At 38.5% G+C, this 25,153-nt stretch overlaps 1 protein-coding gene across 1 annotated transcript in view; it reads right to left on the bottom strand.

The window, feature by feature from the left end:
- Positions 1–25,153, bottom strand: part of FYB1 (FYN binding protein 1) — a 69,872-nt gene that overhangs the window by 33,799 nt on the left and 10,920 nt on the right. Inside the window, exons 2-7 of the mRNA XM_083353524.1 lie at positions 18,593–19,712; positions 5,590–5,767; positions 4,536–4,585; positions 3,660–3,679; positions 1,941–1,981; positions 378–495 (exon numbers count right to left, since the gene is read on the bottom strand). Of these exons, the coding sequence (XP_083209650.1) occupies positions 378–495; positions 1,941–1,981; positions 3,660–3,679; positions 4,536–4,585; positions 5,590–5,767; positions 18,593–19,712 (1,527 nt within the window). The remainder of the gene's footprint in view (positions 1–377; positions 496–1,940; positions 1,982–3,659; positions 3,680–4,535; positions 4,586–5,589; positions 5,768–18,592; positions 19,713–25,153) is intronic.

Here is a 25,153-nt window from a genome sequence, read left to right as displayed (position 1 = left end):
CTCAAAATGCTGTAAAATACTATGGAGCGGTATATAAATCTAGATGCTATTGCTATCAATTCGGTTAACTCAATTGATTAAGGATTAAAATATTAACTTTTGTTGTTAAGTAAAAATACCAAGTGGTTATTTTAGCAATTTTAAAAAACCCAGAATATAGTATTAACAGCTGGAAGGGTCCTCGGAGGTCTTCTAATCCAACCCCCTGCCCAAGGCAGGAGACATTGTACCATCCCAGTCAAATGGTTGTCCAATCAATTTTTGAAAACTTCCAGTGATGAAGCATCCACAACTCCTGGAAGCAAGCTATTCCATTGATTGATAAATGTATATATTTATTTCTGTTCTTTGTATGACCTTCTTGAAAGAAGTTTTACCTTGAATCTCTTTCTGAGTTCTTGCTCCTTTTTATCCTTATCCTTTTGTTCTTTCTTTTGATCAGATTTTTTCTTTTCCTCCTTCTCTTTCTTTTTATCATCTCCTTGTGGTGTAAATCTGCACAAAAAGAAGGAGACTTAAAACACTATTCAGCTGTAAAGATAAGTTGCCCCCAAAGGATATTTTTTAATGTTGTGGTTCTATTTGAGGTGCAGCTCACAGTTTTGAAGAAAGTGGGAGACTTAGCAAGATCTCTGGAATTAGATGATATGTACCATCTCTCTTTCCTCAAATCAACATACCTAAGGGGCATTTTAAAAAACAAAAAAATTCCATCAGTGGAAAGAGTTTTCCAAAATGTCCATTAAAATAGGAAGTGTGTGTTTGGGGTGAGGGGAGATGTTGACTACCAACCTACTGGAGTTAATAAATCTTGCTACTGCTTACATCTGCTATTTTGATATTCTAAATAGGGGATTTTGTACCAACATTTCCTTTATACAACCTCATTTTTACTGGAAAGATCAATAAACTGAGTAACAATCTGTTTTCTTAATCATCCTGATTGCCAGTCAAATCCAGTATTTGGTAATTAGCCAAATCCCAAGGCCTAACTGCTTTTGGGTTTTCCCAAAATATCTTCTGATTATGCTATCAAATTTCAAAGATAAAAGTGCCTATTTCTCCAGTTGGCTTTAAATCTGTTGTTAAACCCTCAGAAAGGAAAGCTTAACAAAAAGAGAGGAAGGAAGAATTTTGCAATACTCTGTTTAATGTAACTTTACATTAAAAATAGTGTTGATGCTCCTGGTTGTGGTTCTTTTCTGGGCTATCTCCAAGGGCTAACATCGATCTTGCAAGACTTAGTATTTTCCTGTCCTTTTAGTTTCCAGAAAACTAGAGAGGGTTGCTTTTGAAACACTTCTCAGGTTTTTCCCCCATTTGCAGAGCAAATTGCCTCATTAGATCATTGCCCAGGCTGCAATTCTTCCTTCTATCTCCCAAGGTCATTCCCACATGCCATCACACTCCTCCAGTACCTACCCCACATGTAAATGGAATATCCTACCTGAACTAACCCTCCTACAAAACCTGTTTTCAGATTCTGACCAGGAAAAATTAGCCTGCTTAGATAGGGCACACAATCTTCACCTGATGCAATGGATCAGTTTTCAGATCTGATTTTTTTTAAGGTAAACAATAGTGGTGCAAGCTGAAAATGGACAATCAATAGTCAAATATAGCTTTTATATTTTTGCCAGTTCACAATGTAATTTTTTTCCAGCCTTTTGTAATTCAAGAAATATTGTCATAGCTAAAAGCAAATTAACTTATTCATGGTCAGAGCACAAACCTCTAAAATGTACAGGAAAAGAAAATTCATGGATGATCAGGCTATATTGGACATTGGTCACCAGAATTCATGCCTAGAATGCCTCAAGTGGAGCTTTATATTTTATTTTGGATCTTTTTGCATACAACTTTTAATTGTGGTCATTATTTAATAACAGCTGCAATTATTATAATATGATCAGAGGCCCACTCTATATGTTTTTTCATACCTCATCTCATTTATGTCTTCATACATTTCTCCATCACTGTTCTGATTTTATGAAAAAGAAAAATAGTTTTAATTATTGGTGAAAAATAAAAATAGTGAAAACCATACATACATACATACACACACATATGTATATGTGTGTGTATGTGTGTGTATACACACACACACACACACACACACACACACAAAGCTCTCCAGACCCCCTAGGTTAAAATATATGCAGCTTCCTACAGAAAAGCAGGGAACTAGTGAATCAATCTATCTCAGGAAAATGGTTTTAACTTGGTTTAACCCAAAGACAGGATTAGAGCCAGTAGAGTGTAGTGTTTGAGATAATAGGTGTGTACAAGAGAAACCCAGGTTCAAATCCCCTTTAACCTTCTCCTTCTCTCTCTTCCCTCTTCCTTCTTCAGCACCATCCCCCTTCCCTTCCCTCCCCTCCTCTCTCCTCTGTAGCCTGATAACTATGGGCTAGAAATGCCTCAGCAAATGGATTTAGAGGACATGGATGATGTTATATTCAACCCATCCCTGACATATAAACAAGGCAAGCTGAAACAGGTAGCACACTTTGTATATATGTGTGAATGTATATATATACATACAAACATACATACACATATACATATATGTGTGTGTGTAGTCAATCTGTGGGCAGTTTTATCAGCTGCACCTTCCCATGCTCAAATTGGACTGGATAGGGGATATATACACACATGATGCGGGGAAGAGCTTTCCAGCTGTCATGGCTGGTTTGACTAAAGAGGTGAATTCTTCCTTTTTTTTCCTCCCAAGACAGAAGGGAAACAAGGAGCTGCCTCTTCACCATCCCCCATGGCAAGAGAAGTAGAAGGATGAGAAGAGGCCTCATACCATTCCTTTAGGGCCAGTCCTCTGTTTCACAGAGTGATCACTCTATGGCAGTGTCTCTCAACCTTGGCAAGGTTGGTTGGGAATATTCTGGGCATTGAATTCCACCCATATTAAACTTGATAAGGTGGAGAAACACTGCTCTATGGGACTGGAAGAATGGTAGCAGAAGACTTCCATCTCTTCTTATGCCAATTAAGAGTACCAGAGGAAGCATTCTTACTCAGCGTCTTTTATTCCCTGCTTCTTGAGTAGACTGTTTCATTACTGAAGCAGAAAAGAGTTGGGAGTCTAGTTAGCCCTTCTTTAACATGGCACACTGTCAAGAGCCAGGGAAATCAGAAGATTCAAGCAGTTCAAATGAGTATAAACATTTATTGTAAGCTTAAGCTCTCTACAAAATCTGGGCTACTAACAGTCAGAGGAAATTTGTGGAAATTAAGAATAGAAAGAATTAAACGTGGAATGCACTTAGATCTCTTGTGGGATCACAGGGACTCATGACTGATGATGCATCAGTCCCTCCTTTCAGCTCAGCCTGGTCATCTCCTACACAAATTTGTTGCCTGTCACATTGGCTAGCAGCATCTCAGTAAGTCTATCAAAACTAGTAAATTGAGTTCATAGAGTGCATCCTTGATCATCTGCATGGTCTAATCCAGCATTATGTTTCTAAGAATGATCATTCTTAGAATGTCTTCCTATAAAAAATGTAAGTGAGTTTTCAAAGATTAAAAGGCAAGGTTGAATACAATAAATAATCATTGTTTTATGGGAGCTAGTAGGGAGAATGACTTCAAAGAAAGCCTAAGGTTATATACATTTGTAGATTATGAAGGGTAATACTTACTTCATCTACTTTTCCAGTATCTAATGGATAAAAAGGCAAAACAATTGCTTTATTTTGCAGTTTAGCAATCAAAATACCAAGTCATGGGCAGCCCTTGTTAGCTAGTGGTGTATAGGGAGGTTGGAGGGCAGCAGGGGGGGGGGAAGCCATGATGTAATGCAAATTCTGTGTCTGTTTTGCCCTGGCCCAGAGGGATGGACTTGTGACACAATTCTATGACACTATTTTTATTATATTCCTTGTATTGTTTATATATGCCACAACAGTGCTATGCAGACAGCAGCCTTTATCTAAATCAAATATTAGCTCATTACATAACATGAATGCTGCAATGGAGCACGACTTGTATGAATTGCATATTTTAATCCTTGTACAGTACTTAATTTGTAAATTCCCACCTTTAATTACACTATAGTTTATCTTATCAAGACTCTGCATGCTTCAGTAATCCTTTGATTACTGCATTACAGTGGACCCCACAGTAATGCAAAAGCCTAGATTTAAGCAATCTACATGCCCACTCAGTCTGATTTCTGATGCTGTTTATTGGGAGAAGGGCAGATCCTGCTTTCAATCTAAATGAAAAGAGGCTTAGCCACAAGAGACCTTGTAGATCCTCCTCCATTATCTCTAAATGGACAGGTCATGTACAAGGAAACCAATAAAATAGTACACATGTCAGGACATTCTAGGATGGGGAAGCCAGTGTATTAAGGTAGCACATTTTTTGTATTTGATATCCAAACATTGAAGTTGGCTTATAGAGTTTCATTGTCAATATATTTGAATCCAGATTCCTGACTTATTACTGATTTGTTATAGCATTCCACACATGCTTCTTATTTGTCCTCTGTCCATGATAATAGGTTTTCTTACCTTCTGAACCAAATCCAACATCATCATAATTTTCTTCATTTTCTTGTCCTCTACAAAATAGCAAAAGTGAATTTGTTAAGAAGAAAAAAAAAGAAAATTCATTGAAATATGTTTTCTTTTTTAAGTGAAAGTCCATTCTGTTTTATAGTTTATTGGAAAAGGTTTAGTTAAGATTTCTGCAGTCTGTTTTTATGTTTTTAATAATAGAATATGGTTCTTTTTCTAGGAAAGGCTCTCCTGTTTTTAACACTTCCACTTGTAGAAATTGAACAAGGAATATTCTCCACATTATTTCCATGCTTGAAAAAAAATATGCTTAGTACAATTCTGCCTGCCATAGTAGCCACACTAAAACAAGACCCATCCAGTCCTCAGCCCTACATTTTTTACATAAACAGGACAATATGAAACCAGGAGACCATGATTTCTAGTTGTGCCTTAACATAAGAGCCAGCTGGGTGACTTTGGACCAGGGGGATTCTGTCAGCCAACCCACCTCACAGGGTTGTTGTCATCAGAAAATAGGAAGAAAGAGTGTTAGATTGTTTGCCACCTTAAAATATTTACAAAAATAATAAAGATGGTAAATAGATACATACATTTATTATCTATCTATCTATCTATCTATCTATCTATCTATCTATCTATCTATCCATCCATCCATCCATCCATCATGGTGGTTTTGCATAACCACTCCTCAAAATAGCTTTTTATTGTCACATGACAATATATAATGTCATATATAATGTAATTTGGCATGTTGTGGCTTTATAAACCATTACTTATGGCTCAGCATGTTGGGTGAACCTAGTGAAGTATAGCTTGATTAAGAAATCTTTATGAAACAACCATAGCTTTTTGCTGTACATAGCTTATTGCAGCTATTTATTGCAGCTCCCTGCGATGAATACCAAAACTTATGGGCTTCTCTATGAGCACATAGAGAAGATGTTTCAAGGAAGAGAAGAACAGAGATTCTTCTCGCTTTTTAAGAACGATTTAAGAAGAAGAAGAAGGATTTTAAGAAGAAGGATTATAATTCACTATTATGTACCTGAAATCAGATCTGGATGGGATATTCACCCTTGGGGGGAGAACAGGAGTTTGTGTTGATGGACGTAAACCTGGAGGAGGGGGAGGAAGCAGGGGTGGTGATAAATCTGTAGATTGTGTTGCATGAATAGGTGGCGGAAGTGGGGGAGGCAAACCCGCTGAATTGGATGAACTGGAACCTGGAACAGAAACAAGAAACACTTAATGTATTTGAAATCACCATCCCCCATTCCTTTCCATATTGCTATTCTAGCTCTGCAGTCTGCGTGGCACTTTTTTTTTTATCAAATCAGATGTTGATTAGTCCATTATGCGTTTGCATAACTTCTGCTTTGGATAAACTGGCCATATTTTAATAATTACAGTTTACCATGTGTATGTTCATGCATGCTTTCATTCTTTCCTGTACTCCAGAAAACAAAGAAATTCTGAAAACATTATATATATATATATATATATATATATATATATATATATATATATATATATATATGTGTGTGTGTGTGTGTGTGTGTGTGTGTGTGTGTGTGTGTGTGTGTGTAGATCTAGAGTCTCGGGTTTCTTCCCGCGTTCCTTTCATCTTCAGAAAGTTGTGGCGACACATACACATACAGACACCCGCGAGAATCTACGAAAACAAATATATATATATATATATATATATATATATATATATATATATATATATATATATATATACATACATACACACACACACACACACACACACACACACACACACACACACACACACACATATATATATATATATATATATATATATATATATATATATATATATATGAAAAACTGTTTCCAGGGATCAGACAGCTCAGTCAAATGCTACACAGTGGCTTTTGTTCAACAAATGTATAATCACTCTGCATCACACTAATGTGAAGTGACAGGAGCATATTATAGTTATAGGAACTTTTAAAAAAATATTGCAAATTAACAATGAAACAGAAAAAATGGACATTTCTGACACTCAGTAAATATTACAGAAATCCAGATGATTCTTCCATTCCTAATATTCAGGGGGAAAAAACCCAATAATATGAAGGAGATGATGCCTTCTGGTTCCCACTGACTGGGGTACAGAGTGTAATAACTGAATATCTGGGATACAAAATTATCAAAGAAAAAAAAGCCAAAAGTGCACCCCCAAAATGAATGATCAGGCTGGAACATAAAATCAATATGATAAGATCAAATGCAAGCAAATTTAAATAGATAAAAAATAAGCTAAAGAACCAAAGAATAGACAATCAAGAAATAGCACCTAGAAACAAGAAAGATTAAGGAAGCACTAGAAACAGGGCTTTTTTTCTCACACAACCCAGCACCCAAAACAACCCAGCTCCCTTATTGGTTTTCCTAAGCCTATTGCAGGGCTAGCAATCTTGGCTCTTTTTTATGACTCGTGTACTTCAACTCCCAGAAATCCTGAGCCAGCCATGCTGAGGGGAAAGGGAGAGGTTTCCAAGCTGAGCCATGCTGGCTCAGGAATTCTGGGAGTTGAAGTCCTTGAGTCATAAAAGAGCCTGCACTAGAGGAGGACATTAAAATTATTTACAGGATTACTTCTTTAGGAACTAAACTTTTAGAATCTAAAACAGCTAATTCAGAAAAGCCAACAGGAAAGAACCTCACATTTTTCATCTGCTTCTGTCTTTTGGAAGGTAAAATTAGATAACAAAATAATGTATTTCTTATGTTAACATCTTTGCAATGAAATCAAAGGTAACAGGAAAGAAATGAGAAATATTTTTCTCAATGTAATATGTCTAATTTAGCTGATTCTAGAAAAAATAGTATCTTTTGTACACTCTTGAAAACTATTTTGAATCTAAACAATTCTTAAGAATGAAATATTCTTAATTTGGGCTTTACTTTTACTGTTTGGACTGTTGTGTGTTTTGAAAAATAGATTATTTAGAATCTAGTTATGTTGCACTTCAGTCTTTAAATAATTAACCTAGTATATAAATAACAATATATGATGTTTTCCCTGGTGAGCTTAACATCAATAACAACATTTATTAAAAAGGCTAAAATAATTTCTGGGGATATTATCTGTATAGTAAAATTTTGGACAAGCAGTGATCATGTTACATATCTGCATAAGTGTAGTCAGTAGCATATGCCTTTTTAAAAAATACCAGACATGCAAAGAAACAAAGATAAGTCCAAAATATCTGTATTACATCCAGAAATGCCAACTTTGCAACCAACATTTCTCATCCATAACTATGGCACCCTAAGGATACCTGCATACATGCAAATGTTTCTCTGGGATCAGTAACACAACAGGGATTGCTTTTTCCTTCCAGTAACATATACCTAAAACCAGTTTATTGCATTTGGCAATTGTACTAAAAAATATCTCATTCATTTAATTTGAAATCAAGTGAAAAATTGATTTAAATTATTTTATTAAAACAAATTAATGGCAATTCTTTTATAAAAAGTTGCCTCAAACAAAATGAGTTTGACATGCCTGCTCTAGATAGTTGAATGCTCCAAAATAAATTCTAGACCAGGCCTGTACATGCAGCCTACCAAGCACCCTTGGACAGAGCACAGACTTTTTTTTTAAGTAATAAAATCACCACCACTGCCCTGAAAGTCATGTTGCCTAGTGCCTCCATGGCTTACCATGACCACAAGCTCCAACACTGTAAATGCTCCTCTAGTCACCAAATCATTGATTAGCCCACCAGCATTCCTTTGCAGACCACAAAGATTTTTAATTTATCAGTGTGGGCCTTTCCTTTCTACAAGATTATTATTATTATTATTATTATTATTATTATTATTATTATTATTATTATTATTATTATTATTATTATTATTATTTGGAAGGGACCTTGGAGGTCATCTAGTCCAACCCCCTGCTCAGGCAGGAAACCCTATACCATTTCAGACAAATGGCCAGTCTCTTCTGAAAAACTCTTCTGAAAAGCATTCACCACTTCTGGAGGCAGGTTGTTCCACTGGTTAGTTGTTTTAACTGTCAGGAAATTTCTCCTTAGTTCTAGGTTGCTTCTCTCCTTGACTAGTTTCCATCCATTGCTTCTTGTCCTGCTTTCAGGTGCTTTGGAGAATAGCTTGACTCCCTCTTCTTTGTGGCAGCCCCTGAGATATTGGAACACTGCTATCATGTCACCCCTCACCCTTCTCTTCATTAAACTACACATACCCAATTCCAGCAACCGTTCCCTATATGTTTTAGCCTCCAGTCCCCCAATCATCTTTGTTGGTCTTCTCTGTACTCTTTCTAGAGTCTCGACATCTTTTTTACATCGTGGTGACCAAAACTGGATGCAGTATTCCAAGTACGGCCTTACCAAGGCCTTGTAAAGTGGTATTAATACTTCACATGATCTTGATTCTATCCCTCTGTTAATGCAGCCTAGCACTGTGTTGGCTTTTTTGGCAGCTGCAGCACACTGCTGGCTCATATTTAAGTGATTGTCCACTAGGACTCCGAGATCTCTCTCACAGTTACTACTACTGAGCAAGGTACCACCTATACTATACCTGTGCATTTGATTTTTCCTGCCTAAATGTAGAACCTTACTTTTTTCACAACTGAATTTCATTTTGTTAGATAGTGCCCAGTGTTCGAGTCTGTCCAGATCCTCCTGTATCTTAAGCCTATCTTCTGGAGTATTGGCTATTCCTGCCAGCTTGGTGTTGTCTGCAAATTTGATGAGTTCCCCATCTATCCCCTCATCCAAATCATTGATGAAGATGTTGAAGAGACCTCTTCAACACAGACCTCTTCTAGATTTTCCTCTTGCCTTTCCGAGTTAACTCCTTGGTCTGTCATTGAGTAAGAATTGACTTTGTAGGGAAGCATATTATCATTTGATGTATATTTAACATATGTTCTACCTTTATTTACCAATTATATAATATTTGTATGCAATCCACATGGCGAGGTTTGGGGAAACGTACAATAGAAAAAATATATTTCTAAAATCATAAGATTAAAACATTGCTTGGCCCGCACCACCTCCGCTGCCTGCATTACGCAGCCCCGCCATATAGAGTGGGCTCTGCTGCTCCCACAGCACCAACTGTGCCAGCTCCAGCCCCAGGGAGGGGAGCCTGCTGCCAACACCCTTCGCACCTGTGACTGCAGCAGCACCGCCCCCCACCCACCCCGCCTCCTGCGCCCGCCAAGATGAGAGTTCCGGCACCTTTTTTTTTTTTTTAGAAAAAAAGCACTGACTAGAAATAATAAAGCAGCCAAGAAGATCAGCAGATAACAATATTTGAATTTCACATTATAGGCAAAATCTCTGATTTCAGTCAAATTAGAAACTTTTCTACCAAATAATGAATGGAGAGACTGCAGTGAACAAGTCAGCACCTGACAAAGAAGAAATAGTGCAGTTCTGGGTGCAGCAATGGGACAACCAAAAGAAATACAGCAAGAATGCAGCTTCGATAAAGGAAGTGGATAAGAATAAAAAGAAGCTGAAATCAAAGAACTTGTAATAACAGCAGAAGTGGTAGAGAAAAGGGCAAGGAAGATCAAGAATTGGTCTGCATCAGGTGAACATGAACTGAATAGTTTTTGGTTGAAACATCTGACTGGTCTATAGCCACTTATTGCCAAGCAGTTTAACAACATACTACAAGGAGGTGAAATTGAAGATTGGTTAACATCTGTCAAAATCTACCTCATAATGAAGGATACAGCAAAAGGAGAAGCATCAGGCAATTACAGGCCAATCACTGGAGTACCAACAACTTTCAAATTGCTAATTGGTGAGGTAGTTGATACAGTTCAAAAGTATCTAGTTGAAAACAAATTTTGCACTTGAGCAGAAAGGAAACTGCCCAAATAGTAGAGAAACAAATTGACAAGATGATTTTGGAAAACTGCAAGAAAAGGAAGATCAACCTGAAGGTAACTTGGTTGAGTACAAGAAGGCATTTAATTCCCTGGCACATTATTTGATCATCACATGCCTAAAAATAACAGGAGTCAGTAGAAACATCAACAGTTTCATGAAAAGATCAATGGCACAAAGGAACACAGTTGTTGATCAATGGTGATAGATTGGGAGAGATTAATATCAAGAGAGGCATCTTTCAAGGAGACTCACTCTCATACTCCTGTTTGTAATTGCACTGATTCCTCTGTCATCAATACTGAACAAGTCAGACCATGGCTATCAAAGATTAAAAAATATCTGCCAGGCTATCCTAACTCCTTTATATGAACAATCTGAAGCTGTATGGAAAAACACTATCTGAAATAGAATCTCTATTCAGCAGTTAATATATATATCCAAGTGTCAAATGTGAACAACCAGACCCACATGTTCAGAAGCTAACTACTTTATTATGCTCTGCCTATAATACAGGAATCTCCACAGACTGGGGCAGCCTTCTCTTGGGAAGAAATAGATATGACTCCAAGGAACCTGGGAAGGAGGTTAGTCCTAGCCCTTTGGTAGTTGTGCAGTGACTCCAGGTTAACTGTTTGATCTGTCCTTCTGGTCAGCTTGGATGCTTCCCAATACCAAGTTATTGCAATTAAGTTTGCACTGGACAAATGTGCCACCTTCACCATAAGCAGGGGAAATATAGTGAAAACTGAAGAAATCAAGATGTCCTATGGAAATAAGCAAAAGTCTGGATGAAGATGATCACTATGAAGATGGATATCCTTCAGGCTGACAACATTAACTCACTGAAGTCAAGAAGATTAGAAGTGACTACATCAGGAAAGTGAAGAAAATCTCAAAGTCCAAACTCATTGGAGGAAATACCATCAAGGCAATTAGCATCTGGACAATTCCAGTCATTATATACACAATATCGATTTCCTATATCTGGAATAAGCAAAACTAAAAGCCTTTGTTAGGAAGATAAGAAAAACAATGATAATAAATCATGCCCTTCATCCACACAGCAATATTAATAATAATAATAATAATAATAATAATAATAATAATAATAATAATAATAATAATAATAATTATTATTATTATTATTATTATTATTATTATTATTATTATTATTATTTTATTTATATACCGCCCTTCTGCCGAAGGACTCAGGGCAGTGAATATTGACAAACTCTGCTTACCATAGAAAATAGGTGAGCTGGAATGTTACAAGTGCACTACACAGTTGGAGAAGAAAAAGGGCATCAGAAGGATATCTAAAGAACAGTGAGGAAGATGCAGTGAAACAAGTATGATGGCTTATTGAGTACTGCAGAGATCGAACTGGCCTATAAAAAAGACCAAATGAAAATGGCAAGACAAAGTATTACATGGCCAGTACATAAAAAGTATGGTAGCAGGCAAAGTATATAACAACAAGCCCTAGCAATACTGAGAGCAGAAAAGTTGAAAGAGACAAAAGAGCCAATTCTGGATGTATAAGACATGCCTTAAGAACAGACGCACACAAAGCCAAAACTGAGAAGATAGTAATAGGGAGCAAGTGCTGTCTCTGCAAAAAAAACAACACAAAAATCTGAAGAAACAGTGGATCACCTAGTTAGCTGCTGCAAGATCACATAGACAGACTACAAACAATGACATGACAAATAACAAAGGTGTATTGAAATATCTGCAAGAAATATTAACTTCTAGTAAGTTAGTGCTAAATTAGAGTTGTACAGTGATGCAGCTCAACAGAAGCAAAACTCTCACACACGAGAAGGAAACAAATGTGAGACCTTCAAATCAAACTTTTAAACTTTAGTCACTCTCCTGGCCAAATAAAACATTTTAACCAATACATGTTAATGTGGAATACTGTATAACCAGTGGTAGGATTCAGCTGGTTCGCACTACTTCGGCAGAATCGGTAGCTAATTTTGTGTTGCCCAGGCCCAGAATGGACTTCTGGAAATGCCATCCACACAAAGAACTGGTTGTTCACATATTTGAATCCCACCACTGAATATAACAGATCAGGACAATTACAAAAAGAATTACTGAAGTTAAGTGCAGCAATGAAAGAGTTACAGGAAGCTAGGGAAAAAAACTCTGCGTTGCATCTCTTCCGCTGGTGCCCTAAACACAGGCTTAATTATTAACTCAGGGCTGCTCTTAGAACCAGCATGTGCCATTTTCAATAGAGGTAGTCCTCAACTTACAACCATTTGTTTAGTGACTGTTCAAAGTTGCAATGGCACTGAAAAACTGACTGATGACCATTTGTCATACTTATGACTGTTGCAGGATCCCCATGGTCACGCGATCAAAATTCAGACGCTTGACAACTGATTCAAATTTGCAGACGGTTGCAGTGTCTCGGGGTCATCTGATCACCTTTTGCCACCTTCTGACAAGCAAAGTCAATGGAAAGCCACATTCACTTAGGAACCCCGTGCTACTAACTTCACAATTGCAGTCATTCACTTAACAACGGTGCCATGAAAGGTCATGGGGCAAAATTCACTGAACAATTGTCTCACTTAGCAACATAAATTTTGGTTTCCATTTGGTTGTAACTCAAGGACTACCTGTAGTGGCAATACGTGTAGCTCAGATTTTGAAATCCTGAGATCTTGGTGTTTGCTAAGCTCCGACTGCAAATGTTTCAAAATCAAACTAGGTAGCACTGTCATTGCTTAAGTAAGTGGAGTTTGCTGGCTTTTTATGGGTGACAGCTTGCCCTTCTTGTAGTTTATGTGCCTGTTTCTGATCAATCCACTTGGTATGGCTGGCTGTATTGTTTCAGTGTAGATTATTTCCACTTTTTGTGCTGGTTAATGCTTATCTCCCTATTGATTGCTAGGCTTGTGATAAGAGAGAATGTGCTTCATGCTGTTTGTTTTGAACTTTGAGTCTTTGGTTTTTGGAATAATTTGTAAACTACTCTATATTTCTACAATATGATTCTATTAATGATTGATCCATCAGAATACCAGGCTTATAGGAAATCTTTAGTATTTTTGAATTTGGATTGATCTAAAACGACTAAGGTTTCCCACTTGAATTTGTGGTTATATTTGTGTTATTCTATTGCTAAGTTACAGAATTTTCATCATAACTCCTGAGAGCCTGCTGGTATTCAGGGGCACATGCTGCTAATCCTCTGCCTGTTTGTCTTATTTAGTAGCTTTCATAGTCTTTGCATTGTAAATTTTAAATAAATCCTCTTTGGCCTACTTTAATTGTTGGAACTTTGGGTTGGTTTAAGATGCTTTGAAAGCATTTTGTTTCTGTGTGGCCTACCATGATATCTTGCAGTTGAACTAACTGGCTGTGGTTTGAGATAACCTTGATATATGGTTACCCAGCAATTAATATGTAGATAAGCAAAAACCAAATACAATAGGCAGGAACAATCTAAGATAAAATTATATAGCCAAACTAAGGCAAGTAGGCCAATCAGAAATAGACACACAAACTACAGACAAAACTGATTGAGGCATAAATTACACAAGGTAGCACAAATTGCCACACATAAAAAGGCAGCAAACACACTCCCTTAAGTCAAAGCATTAAAGGTGTTACTTTAATTGCAAGCATAAAACCAAGTATGCCATGCATAAGTTCCTGACAGGAATCATTTCCTCATCCCCTTCAGAGTGTCAAAAGTGCAACTGAAAGTATTTTTTTTTCTGAACTCCAACTTTCAGCTGTAGTAAGCTCTATGTATGTATATGTATGTAGAGTGTGATCTAAGATCAACATGTGTGCATTATTCTAATTCTACCTCTGCCCACTCTTCCTAATTCTAACGTTAAGAAGGGGATTACAGATATTAGTGGCAAGGTTTCATCCTTCTCTGAATCATTCCGGTAACTCATATTTGGCCTTGATCTACTTGGTGCTTGTGACAAGCCAAACCTTTGATTGTCTTTCCCGTCATTTTCACCCCACTGAAACCATCCTGTGATGAACAAATAACAAACTGTGCCAAGCCTTTTCCCCTTTAGCACTCTTCCTTGGACTGTGCCCTCAAATGCTTTGAACCACTCACAAACATTGCTTAATGCATTTTAGGATCACTAGCCATGTTTTCCCTGAAATGAAACCAACATCCATCTTCAACAGCCACTGGAGCCATCTAAGTCCAAGTTAGCCATTTTAGCTGCTAGGCATCACCTCACTTTTCAAGCTTTCTCTTTCTCACAGTCTCCTTTTCCTTGGATTTCAAATCCTCCTCCTTTGCTACTTGATATCTGCTCTCTTTCTTTTATGAGAACAATTTCCTTTCAGAATCTCATGCCTACTTTCAGCAGGGATTTTTAACGAACTTTTGACAAGTTAGGTATTTTACAAGGTACCTGTTTCCACATCATACATTTCTTTTGTTTCTTTCAATATTTCCATATAGCTTCCATAACAAGATTCACTTCCTACTTAATCACATTTGCAAATGATTGCCTTAAGCTAAGTTTCTTTTATCTTGGCTATGATAACATACAGAGTCCCATGATTTGCTGAGAGTACATCACACCACCAGAGAGGTTTGTCTTTTGATCTGAACTACTGAGTGAGAGACAATGCATAGTGTGCCTCTGATACTCAGTGTGTTTTTTGAGTGTGCAAATATTTTAAATTATCCTGTTCTTAGGATCTCTCTCAGGCATTTTGAAAGAAAAAGCAAGGTCAAATTATCTGTTATGAAATCCATTCATAATTCTTCTAATATGATCAACAGTAATGGAACTGGAAGGAGAGATGTTTGAATAAAGCTGTGTTAAATATCTTGGAAAGATGTCCAATAATCTGCAAGAATGAAGGCTGTCAACATTAATTTCAAATTAAACTAATACAATATCCAGAATGGCTGGAATTTCATAAATCTAACACTTGTTAGATTTATTTCCAACATTTTTATGCAGGAGGTGACTTAGAAGGGATCTTATTTCATCCCATAATTCCATATTGTAGGCTGGGCTGAGAGGTTAGTCAGTAAATTTCCATGGTTGACAATGGACTTGAATCTGGACCTTCCCAATTCAGATCCAAACATTTGGAATATTTGATGGTGCACGTAGCTTGAGAAAGTTGTCAATCTTTAAGTATAGTATATGGGATGGTGCATTTTCCTTGAATCTGCTTAATCTTTTAAGGCCCCTAAGGCAATGGCTATCATCACATGATGTGGCAAATGAGTTCTATATCTATCCATGCATCATGTCTTAATGGATTAAAAATTTCCAAATGGTGCAAAGATGAAGAACATCCATGGACAAATATATTTAATACGCAACCTGAGCAGATTAGGACATGGCTGCAGCTATTCACATGTTGATCATATAAGAATTAGACTACTACACATTGACTGGTAATTGGTATTATGTTAACTCTGCTTTGAAACGATCTTTTTCAAGTAACAGGTTTTTCTTCATAGTTCATTTCTTTAACGATCTTCTTTGGTGGAAAAATGAGACCTAAAGCAAATAAATTATTAAAAGTACAGGTAGTCCTCGACTAGAATTTATTTAGTGACTGTTCAAAGTTACATCGGCACTGAAAATAGTGACATGGCCATTTTTCACACTTACAACTGTTACAGTATCCACATGGTCATACAATCAATATTCAGATGCTTGGCAACTGATTCATATTTATGACGGTTGCTTTGTCCCAGGATCATGTGATCACCTTTTGCAACCTTCTGACAAATTCAGTAGGGAAGCTAATTTCACTTAACTGTGTTACTAACAACTGCAGTGATTCACTTAACAACTGTGGCAAGAAAGGTCATAATTTTTTTTAAATTTTAATTCCATTTATATCCCGCCCTTCTCCGAAGACTCAGGGTGGCTTACAAACTTAGCAGTAGCCTTCATTCTATGTATATGCCTGCTTATTAGGGCTTTCACACACACCCCAAGCGGCATTATTACAAAGTCAGCTTAATTGCCCCCAACAATCTGGGTCCTCATTTTACCTACCTCGGAAGGATGGAAGGCTGAGTCAACCTTGAGCCTGGTGGGATGCGAACCTGCACTAATTGCAGGCAGCTGGTGTTACTTAAGGAGGCATTAGCCCACTGCTCCACCAAGGCTCTAATGAGTCAAAACTCAATAGCATCAAAAATGTTGGGCTCAATTGTGGTTGTAAGTCAAGGACTACCTGTATTGTCAATCAATGTGATCCAATTAAAAAGAATTTTAGCAAGCAGAAATGTTGAAAATACAGGAGGAACAGGAAAACAGGAAAGTAAAATGCTACCCAAATGGAATATAAAGTAGTCATAAGACTTTTCATAGCATGAGGATCAAATTAAATGTGAGCATAAAATATGCTGTCACATTTTTATAATTATAAGCTTACAAATAGCAACAAAGGAACAAGCCTCATTGCTCATACTATTTTCTTGCAGAGTGTCATCTTGGAATGGTGTTTGAGCAAACTTTGTGTGGAGGCGAGGGTTAAGATTTCTTCCTCCTACTAAAGGCAGGTAGTAAGAGTAGCAGCTCTTGCTATTTTCATAATTCTGTAAGACTGGAATGTAATAAACGCATATTTCTCATGCTATTTGGTTTAACTCTTGGTGAACTTCCAATTCTAAAAATTTCATAGCAAAACCATAATAAAAACCATAGCATAAACTAAAAGAAATAAAGAACCAAGAAGGGAAAGATGAAGTTTGAATAAATATTTAAGGAATAGGCAATTTTTGCTAACTGAACTGGAGACCTTGCTATATTAAAAGTGTGAAATCTACACCATAATTGCATATTTTATAGTGATATAGTGTATATCATTGTATACAGTTGTGCATATAGTTACGTGCTTTTTAGCATATAAACAAAAAGAGTTATCCACAGGGAGGGGACAAAACTAAGATGGTACCACAGGTGGGAGTATGCAGCAAAAAGTAAACTCTTCTGACACCCACCACTCCAAATCCTTTTTCTTCCCTGGATAGTCCTGTCAGTAACTCTGAACTGTTTTGATATCAAAAAAACAAGTGTGATGTAACATTTAAGATGTAGAACTGGGACTGGGAAAACAAAATAGTCTTTACCCAGCCATTGTTCACTGGTTAACCTTGAACCTGACACTCTCTCACCCAGTGTGAATGTGAAGATAAAATAAGGTGATTCTCCAACATGTGTTGACTTAAAACTTGCAAAGGAAAGTGGAATGAACATATAATTTCTATCTGTCAGTCAAATGAATAGCCTCTGGAAACCATGCATTTCTTAAGTCTAAAATCCCAAATTACAGGGAAAAACAGATCCAGAAAGATATATCTCTCTGTGGTGCTAAAATACTCTTATCAGATAGCTGTAATTCTTCTTACAACCTGTTTCTATGTTTATTTTGTTGTTGTTCGGTCACTAAGTTGTGTCTGACTCTTCACAACATCATGGACCATAGGCTATGGGTTTTTCCCCACACTCCTAAAATAGGGACAGGAGAATGATACGGCATCTTATCTTGGTATAAATTTATCCCTTTTGTACAGATGGAGTTTCTATCTGTGTTGGAGTTTAGCAATTACTCAATAGATATGGAATATTACTGTTGAAGCAGGAAATTAATTTTCAGCACAACGATGTTATGACATCCACAAAGCATGGGGTGGGGGAGAGAAGGAAATGCTTAGCAATGTTGTGGTCACATTGTTGCTGCTCCAGGTTACCTTCATTAGATCACTTTGCTATGAAACAGAGCTCGAAAAGCAAGAAAATGAGCAGGGGGATTTTCATTGAGAGGAAAGATAAATGAAGGAGGGATTTGAGAGAAGACAATGGTTATTGAGGAACATTAAGTATTGTTAATCTTCTTGGACCTTCTCAAAGCCCCGTCACACTTCTGGAACTTTGTCCACACTTCAGTATAAGTTGAAACAGAGTTCCAGCAGCATCTAATAGCAAATAATAACCATCCCAACCATGTTCCTTCAAATATTTAAGGCTGCAAACCCTGAAAATATACAATTCACATTTAAATAGAATACCCATAGAACCAGCTAGATAGATGTTCTCTAAGCATAGAAAAGCTTTTGCCAAGCATAAAATCAACCATAAATCCAGACACATTACTCACCTTCCCCATGACTTTTCCTAAATTTATGCAGGTCAACTGTTGGTGGCCTATTAGGCTTCTGTGGGGGTGGTCCCAATGTCATTGCAGAAGGTAGTGTTTTTCGTCTGGGCAAATTTTTGTCTTTGTCTTCTTTTCCAGTATTATTGACCCAAGGTCCTGTCATAACTGTTCGAGATGAATTGACCAGTTTAGCAGCAATGGTGCCAGAAGTAGATCCAGAATCTTCTTGCTTGTTTTGTTGAAAAATATTCCTGATGGGTTTTGGTTTTGCCTCTTCATTCTGCTGCCCAACAGTTTTAGGGGGGATTTGAGGCAAATTGTTCTGGTTGCTGACAGGTTTCAAAGGTGGGAAAGGGCTAATGGGATTGGTTTCATTTCTGTTCTTGTCCTGGGGGTCTTTCAAGGGTCCGATGGAACCAGCTTTTGACTTGAGACCAATGGAACTTGGTGACCCCTGATTGAAACAAGCACTTTTGTTGGAAACGTCTTCACCTTGGATGAAACTTTGACCTGGTTTTTGCTTAAGAGGTGGTTTTGGAAAAGGAGGCCTGGAGTTGTTTTCCTGGGCAGCAGTGTTGAATTTTTCTTTAACTCCAGCAACCGTGGGAAAAACAGGCTTTGCTTCACTTCCTTGGGGTTCAGGTTTGAACAATCTCTGATCTAAAGGTTTTGGTTCACTTTTCTGAGGAGGAGATCCAGGTAGCCTCTTCTCAGGAATCTTTGGGAACACTGGCTTGGTTTCCTCTCTTAATCCTTTAGAAATCTTGGGAACCAAAGGCTTTGGATAGGTAATTTTTTCATTAGCTTCTCGGCTAACAGCCTCAGCTAGCATCTTCACCTTGCTGGCCACAGGACTGCTTTGCAGAGGTGGTGCTTTTAAATCCTTGCCTGATGCATCATGAAGAGGTTTTGTGCTCGGAGGCAATTTAAGCGATGAAGGCTTGTACAAGCTGTTGGGTATGGAAGATAGACCAGCATTTTCAAGCTGGGCAAACTTCTCAAAGGCTGCTTTTTTAGCCAAAGGAGGGTGATCCCCAGTTCTGACCGGATGGCAATGAACATCCTCAGCTGCGTTGTTATTAAACTTCGCCATAATGGACTTCACATTTGCCTTGCCATCCTGCAAAGTAGAAAGAAAGCAGAATCAGGGCGGTTCTTTTGCAGTAGTGTTCACAAAGGCTGTAGCTAATTTGAAGGCTTTCCTGGTTTGAGGCTTCTGATCTCCGCTCAGAGTTAACTCAGTGTTTAGCTTCCTGTATGGCTAACAACGTTCAACTTTTGCTACAGACTTGTGGTGATAGAGTATTTCAAGACGTTGATTGCAGACAAGTGCCGTTTTGCTGACGAGATCTTTCCTTGCCTTGCCTATCATAATCTCTCTCCCTTCCTGTTATATTTGCGGAACATGCTATTGATGGTTATGTTCTGTAACATTTGCACCACTGTTTAAGCTGAAGCCAAGACATGTATGTATGTATGTATGTATGTGTGTGTATATATATATATATTTTTCCAAGACCTGCTCTGTTTAATAATAAAATAATAAACTAAATCTCAGTTCTACTTTGACAAAAAATGAAAACAAAACAAAACAAGCTCCAAAATTTGTTCCCTTAATCTGAAAGAAATACTATACAAAATTGTAAATTGTTTTAATGCTGCCCCAGCTGTCTTTTGTTTTATGGAAGGGCCCTTTCAACAGTGGAATTTCTAATGGTAGGAATAAAATATATTAGCATGACCTAAACATGTCACAATTAGCAATGGCTGGTGCAGTTTCCCTGTGGCTCAAAGAGATATATCGTACGATGGCTGACATTAAATATCCATATGCATATTTTGTAGCTTTTTCTCCTGGAAACATTTTGCCTAACAGTATACAGGTACTCTTTGACTTACAATAGTTCATTTAATGACCGTTCAAAGTTAGAATGGCACTGAAAACAGTGACTTATGACCATTTTTCACAGTTACAACTTTGTAGCATCTCCATGAACATGTGATCAAAATTCAGATGCTTGGCAACTGATTCATACTTAGGACTGTTGTTGTGTTCCAAGGTCATGTGATCATCTTTTGCAACATTTTGACAAGCAAAGCCAATGCGGAAGCCAGATTCACTTAAAAACCGGGTTACTAAATTATCCACTGGAGTGATTCACTTAACAGCTGTGGCAAAAAAATCGTAAAATGGGGCAAAACCCTCTTAACAAATGCCTTACTTAACAACAGAAATTTGGGCCCGGTTGTGGTCATAAGTCAAGGACTACCTGTACAGAAAGTATAATTTACAACAAATGTAGCATAACTAAAAGCCCCCAAAAGAGAAAGCAGTTCTGCACTCATTGCTGCTTGTCATTGGAGATATGTGGATTGGATTTTGAGCTATCAGTATTTGATGCCTGGGAAGACTTTGAAGTCTTTTGTCTTTCCTCATTTGTCTTATGACTGAGAGTGTCCATGTTTCTTTACATCACGAATTGAGAGACAGTTTGGTGTAGTGTCTAAGGCATCAAGCTAGAAATCAGGAGAATCTAGGCCAGGGGTAGGCAACCCTGGCTCTTTTATGACTCATGGACTTCAACTCCCAGAATTCCTGAGCCAGCGTGGCTCAGCATGGAAACCTCTCCTTTCCCCTCAGTGTGGCTATCTCAGGAATTCTGGGAGTTGAAGTCCACGAGTCATAAAAGAGCCAGGGTTGCCTGCCCCTGATCTAGGCATAAAGTCAACTAGGTGACATGAGGCCAGATACTTTCTCTCAGCCTAAGAAGCAATGGCAAACCATTTCTGAAATGCCAAAAAAAATGCAGGGATCTGTGCAGTTAGTCTCCACGAATAAGACACCATTGAACAACAGGAAAAAATGGGGGTGATAGGAAGTAAAGGAGAGGTGACATATCATCACCTTTCAAAATTTACAGAATTTCTACATAAAAAGAAACATAGTGAAGGTAGAACTCAGTGTTCTGCCCTTACATTATATACTTTTACATGCTTTGGATACCGTATTTGCTTCCTGGATCACTTAAAATTTTCAGCAACGTGTCATGCTGGAAGTGGTTTGTTTACAAAGTAGAATTTATGAAATCTCTAGCATAATATAAAGGAGTCTTGAGGATTTGGCTAGATATATTGGAATATTTACAAAATTAATAATACTGCCCAATTCATAACAATTCTACAGTGCTACAGATTCCTAATCTCTGCTCTAAGTCCTAAACCCCATGAGTGACTGAAAAATAATGTGCCGTATACCTTTAAAAGCCCACTTGAAAAGTCCATACGTCGGAAACTTGACAGCAGGTAGTTCTCAAAAGACTTTCTACTTCCTTTACTACTTGTCTCCTCCCCATCACGCCACATTTTTTTTTTTTGCTGATGTAGTTGAGTTAGGTTTGAAATATCTTGCACATTTACTCCCCATTTCAGTAAGCAGTTTGTGGTATACTAAAAACCTCTAGAGCTGAACTGCTTCAGAAGATGAGTTATAATTAAAAGTCTTCCTCAGTAGTCCTCTTCAGGAGCTATCTGTAAATATGAGCTCTGATTGTAGGGACATTCCAAGCTGAACAAAGAGCTGTGGGTATAAGATATGGGAGAGGAGATCTGGGTTTTTCCCCTTTTGAAGAAGTGTAATCTAAAATGATAATGGGGATAAGACTTTCAGTCGCAGTCCTACCATGGAAAGGATTGTATCTAAGATTAGACTGCACACCACTCTGTTGGGGTTTTTCTGGAAAGCCAACTGTTGTGGCTCTTTCAGGAGGTCCTGGAAGCAGATTTGTTGGATTCCCATTTGCGAATTGATTTTGCGTTTTGCAATTCCTCTCGGCATAGTCTATTGCAATGATACTACTACTTCTACTACTACTACTACAGCAACAGCAACAGCAGCAGCAGCAGCAGCAACAACAACAACAATAATAACTTAAAATGACTTAAAACTGTATGCAAACTTGAATCTTGAATCAATACTCAACAAAGTTCAACTGTTTAGCAGCGACATCAGAATGGACTTTGGACTTAGAAAATGTGCTGTATTATCCATGCAACGAGGAAAAGTAGGAAAAATAGAAGGAATAGAACTGAGAAATGGAAGTATTATGAAAGCACTAGCAAAGGATGATGGTTACAAATACCTAGGCATATTGGAAGCAGATGACATCTTGAATGGAAAAGTCAAAGAGTCAACACCAAAGGAATACATCAGAAGAGTCCGCAAAATACTAAAATCAAAGCTGAATGGTGGAAATATAATTAAAGACATTAATACATGGGCAGTCCCAGTGATACACTACCCAGCTGGAATTATCAACTGGACACTGGCCGAATTGGAACACCTAGACCGGAAAATGCGTAAACTTTTGAACATGCACCATGCTCTACATCCACGAAGTAACATTGACAGATTGTACCTGCCAAGAAGAATAGGGGGCAGAGGGCTTCTGCAAATCCACCAAACTGTAGAAGAAGAAAAACAAAGTTTGAATGACTATGTGTTCCTCTGTCCTGGTCCTACTTGACCTCTCAGCGGCTTTTGATACCATCGACCATGGTATCCTGCTGCGACGGCTTGAGGGGTTGGGAGTGGGAGGCACTGTTTTACGGTGGTTCTCCTCCTACCTCTCGGGCCACTCGCAGTTTGTATTGGCAGGGGGACAGAGATCTACCCCGAGGCCCCTCACTTGTGGGGTGCCTCAGGGGTCGGTTCTCTCCCCCTCCTGTTTATATGAAGCTGCTGGGTGAGATCATCCATGGCTTTGGGCTGAGGCATCACCAATATGCGGATGATACCCAGTTGTTCATCTTCACCCCGAGCCAACCCAGTGATGCTCTTGACGTGATGTTCTGGTGCCTGGAGGTGGTGCGGGTCTGGATGGGAAGGAACAGACTCAGGCTTAACCCCTCCAAGACCGAGTGGCTGTGGATACCGGCATCTCGTACTGTCCAACAAGTTCCTTCTCTTTTGATGGGGGGGAGGTATTGCCCCCCTCAGAAAGGGCTCTCAACTTGGGTGTCCTCCTGGATTCACGGCTTAATTTGGAAGATCATCTAACGGCCGTGACCAGGGGGGCCTTCGCACAGGTTTGCCTAGTGTGCCAGTTGTGCCCTTTTTGGACCGAGATGCCCTATGCACAGTTACCCATGCCCTCGTCACTTCTCACCTGGATTACTGCAATGCTCTTTATATGGGGCTGACCTTGAAGAGCACCCGGAGGCTTCAACTGGTGCAAAATGCGGCTGCGCGGGTGCTTATGGGAGTATCTCAGTACTCCCATGTTACACCACTCCTGTGCGAGCTGCATTGGCTTCCGGTTAACCTCCGAGTGCGATTTAAGGTGTTGGTAATAACCTTTAAAGCTCTGCATGGCTTAGGCCTGGGGTACTTGCGAGACCACCTGCTGCCATTGTCAACCTCCCATCGCCCGGTTCGCTCCCACAGAGTCGGCCTCCTCAGGGTTCTGTCGGCCAGGCAATGCCGGCTGGCGACCCCCAGGGGGAGAGCCTTCTCTGTGGGTGCACCGACCCTCTGGAATGAGTTGCCTCCGGAGCTGCAGATGACCCCTGACCTTCAGTCCTTCTGCCATGACCTGAAGAACTGGTTGTTCGAACAAGCGGGCCTGGACTGACTACGATTTTTAATTAGGCTTTTACTGGGTTAAATTGTTTTGTAATTTCGTATTTATTTAATTCTCTTTTAAATTTTTTACTCTATGTTTTTTAATTTTTATTGTTGTGAGCCGCCCTGAGTCCTCAGGGAGAAGGGAGGCATATAAATTTAATAAAATGAAATGAAAAATGAAATAAAATGAAAGTACAGAAAAATTGCTGCAGGCTGTGAAAACAGAGAGCATTATCAAAATAACAGAAACAAAGGCAGAATATAAGGAAAAACAGCTGGATGATAGATTAAATAGATGGAAAACCAAAGCTTTGCATGGACAACATTTGAAAAACATTGAAGGAAAATGTGATAACAACTTGACATGGGTATGGCTTAAGATGGGAACCATCAAGAAAGAAACAGAAGGCTTAATACTGGCTGCTCAAGAACAAGCACTACAAACTAATGCCATGAAAGCAAAGATACAAAAATCTACTGACAATCCAAATTGCCAACTTTGCAATAAGAAAGCTGAAACTGTTTCACATTTAATATGTGAGTGCAGCAAAATCGCGCAAACTGATTACAAAGCTAGACATGACTGAATTGCTAAACTAATCCACCGGGCATTGTGTAAAAAATGCGACTTGTCTGTGTCCAAAAGTTGTGGGGACATAGGGTGGAAAAAGTTGTCGAGAATGAGAGGGTGAAGATCTTGTGGGACTTCCGAATACAGACAGATCACCATTTGGAACATAAGACGCCAGATATCACAGTTGTAAAGAACCAAAGCGTACAGCTGATTGATATTGCTGTACCAGGAGATGCCAGAGTCGAAGAAAAAGAACTGGAAAAAATTATGAAATACTGCGACCTGGCCATCGAAACTGCGCGATTATGGATGAAACACGTAACAGTGATACCCATTGTCATCAGGGCACTGGGAACTATGTCCA

The sequence above is a fragment of the Vipera ursinii genome (genome assembly GCF_947247035.1).
Source record: "Vipera ursinii genome assembly, chromosome: 2".
NCBI classification, from domain to species: domain Eukaryota; kingdom Metazoa; phylum Chordata; class Lepidosauria; order Squamata; family Viperidae; genus Vipera; species Vipera ursinii.
This window is presented reverse-complemented; position numbering and strand designations above follow the sequence as displayed.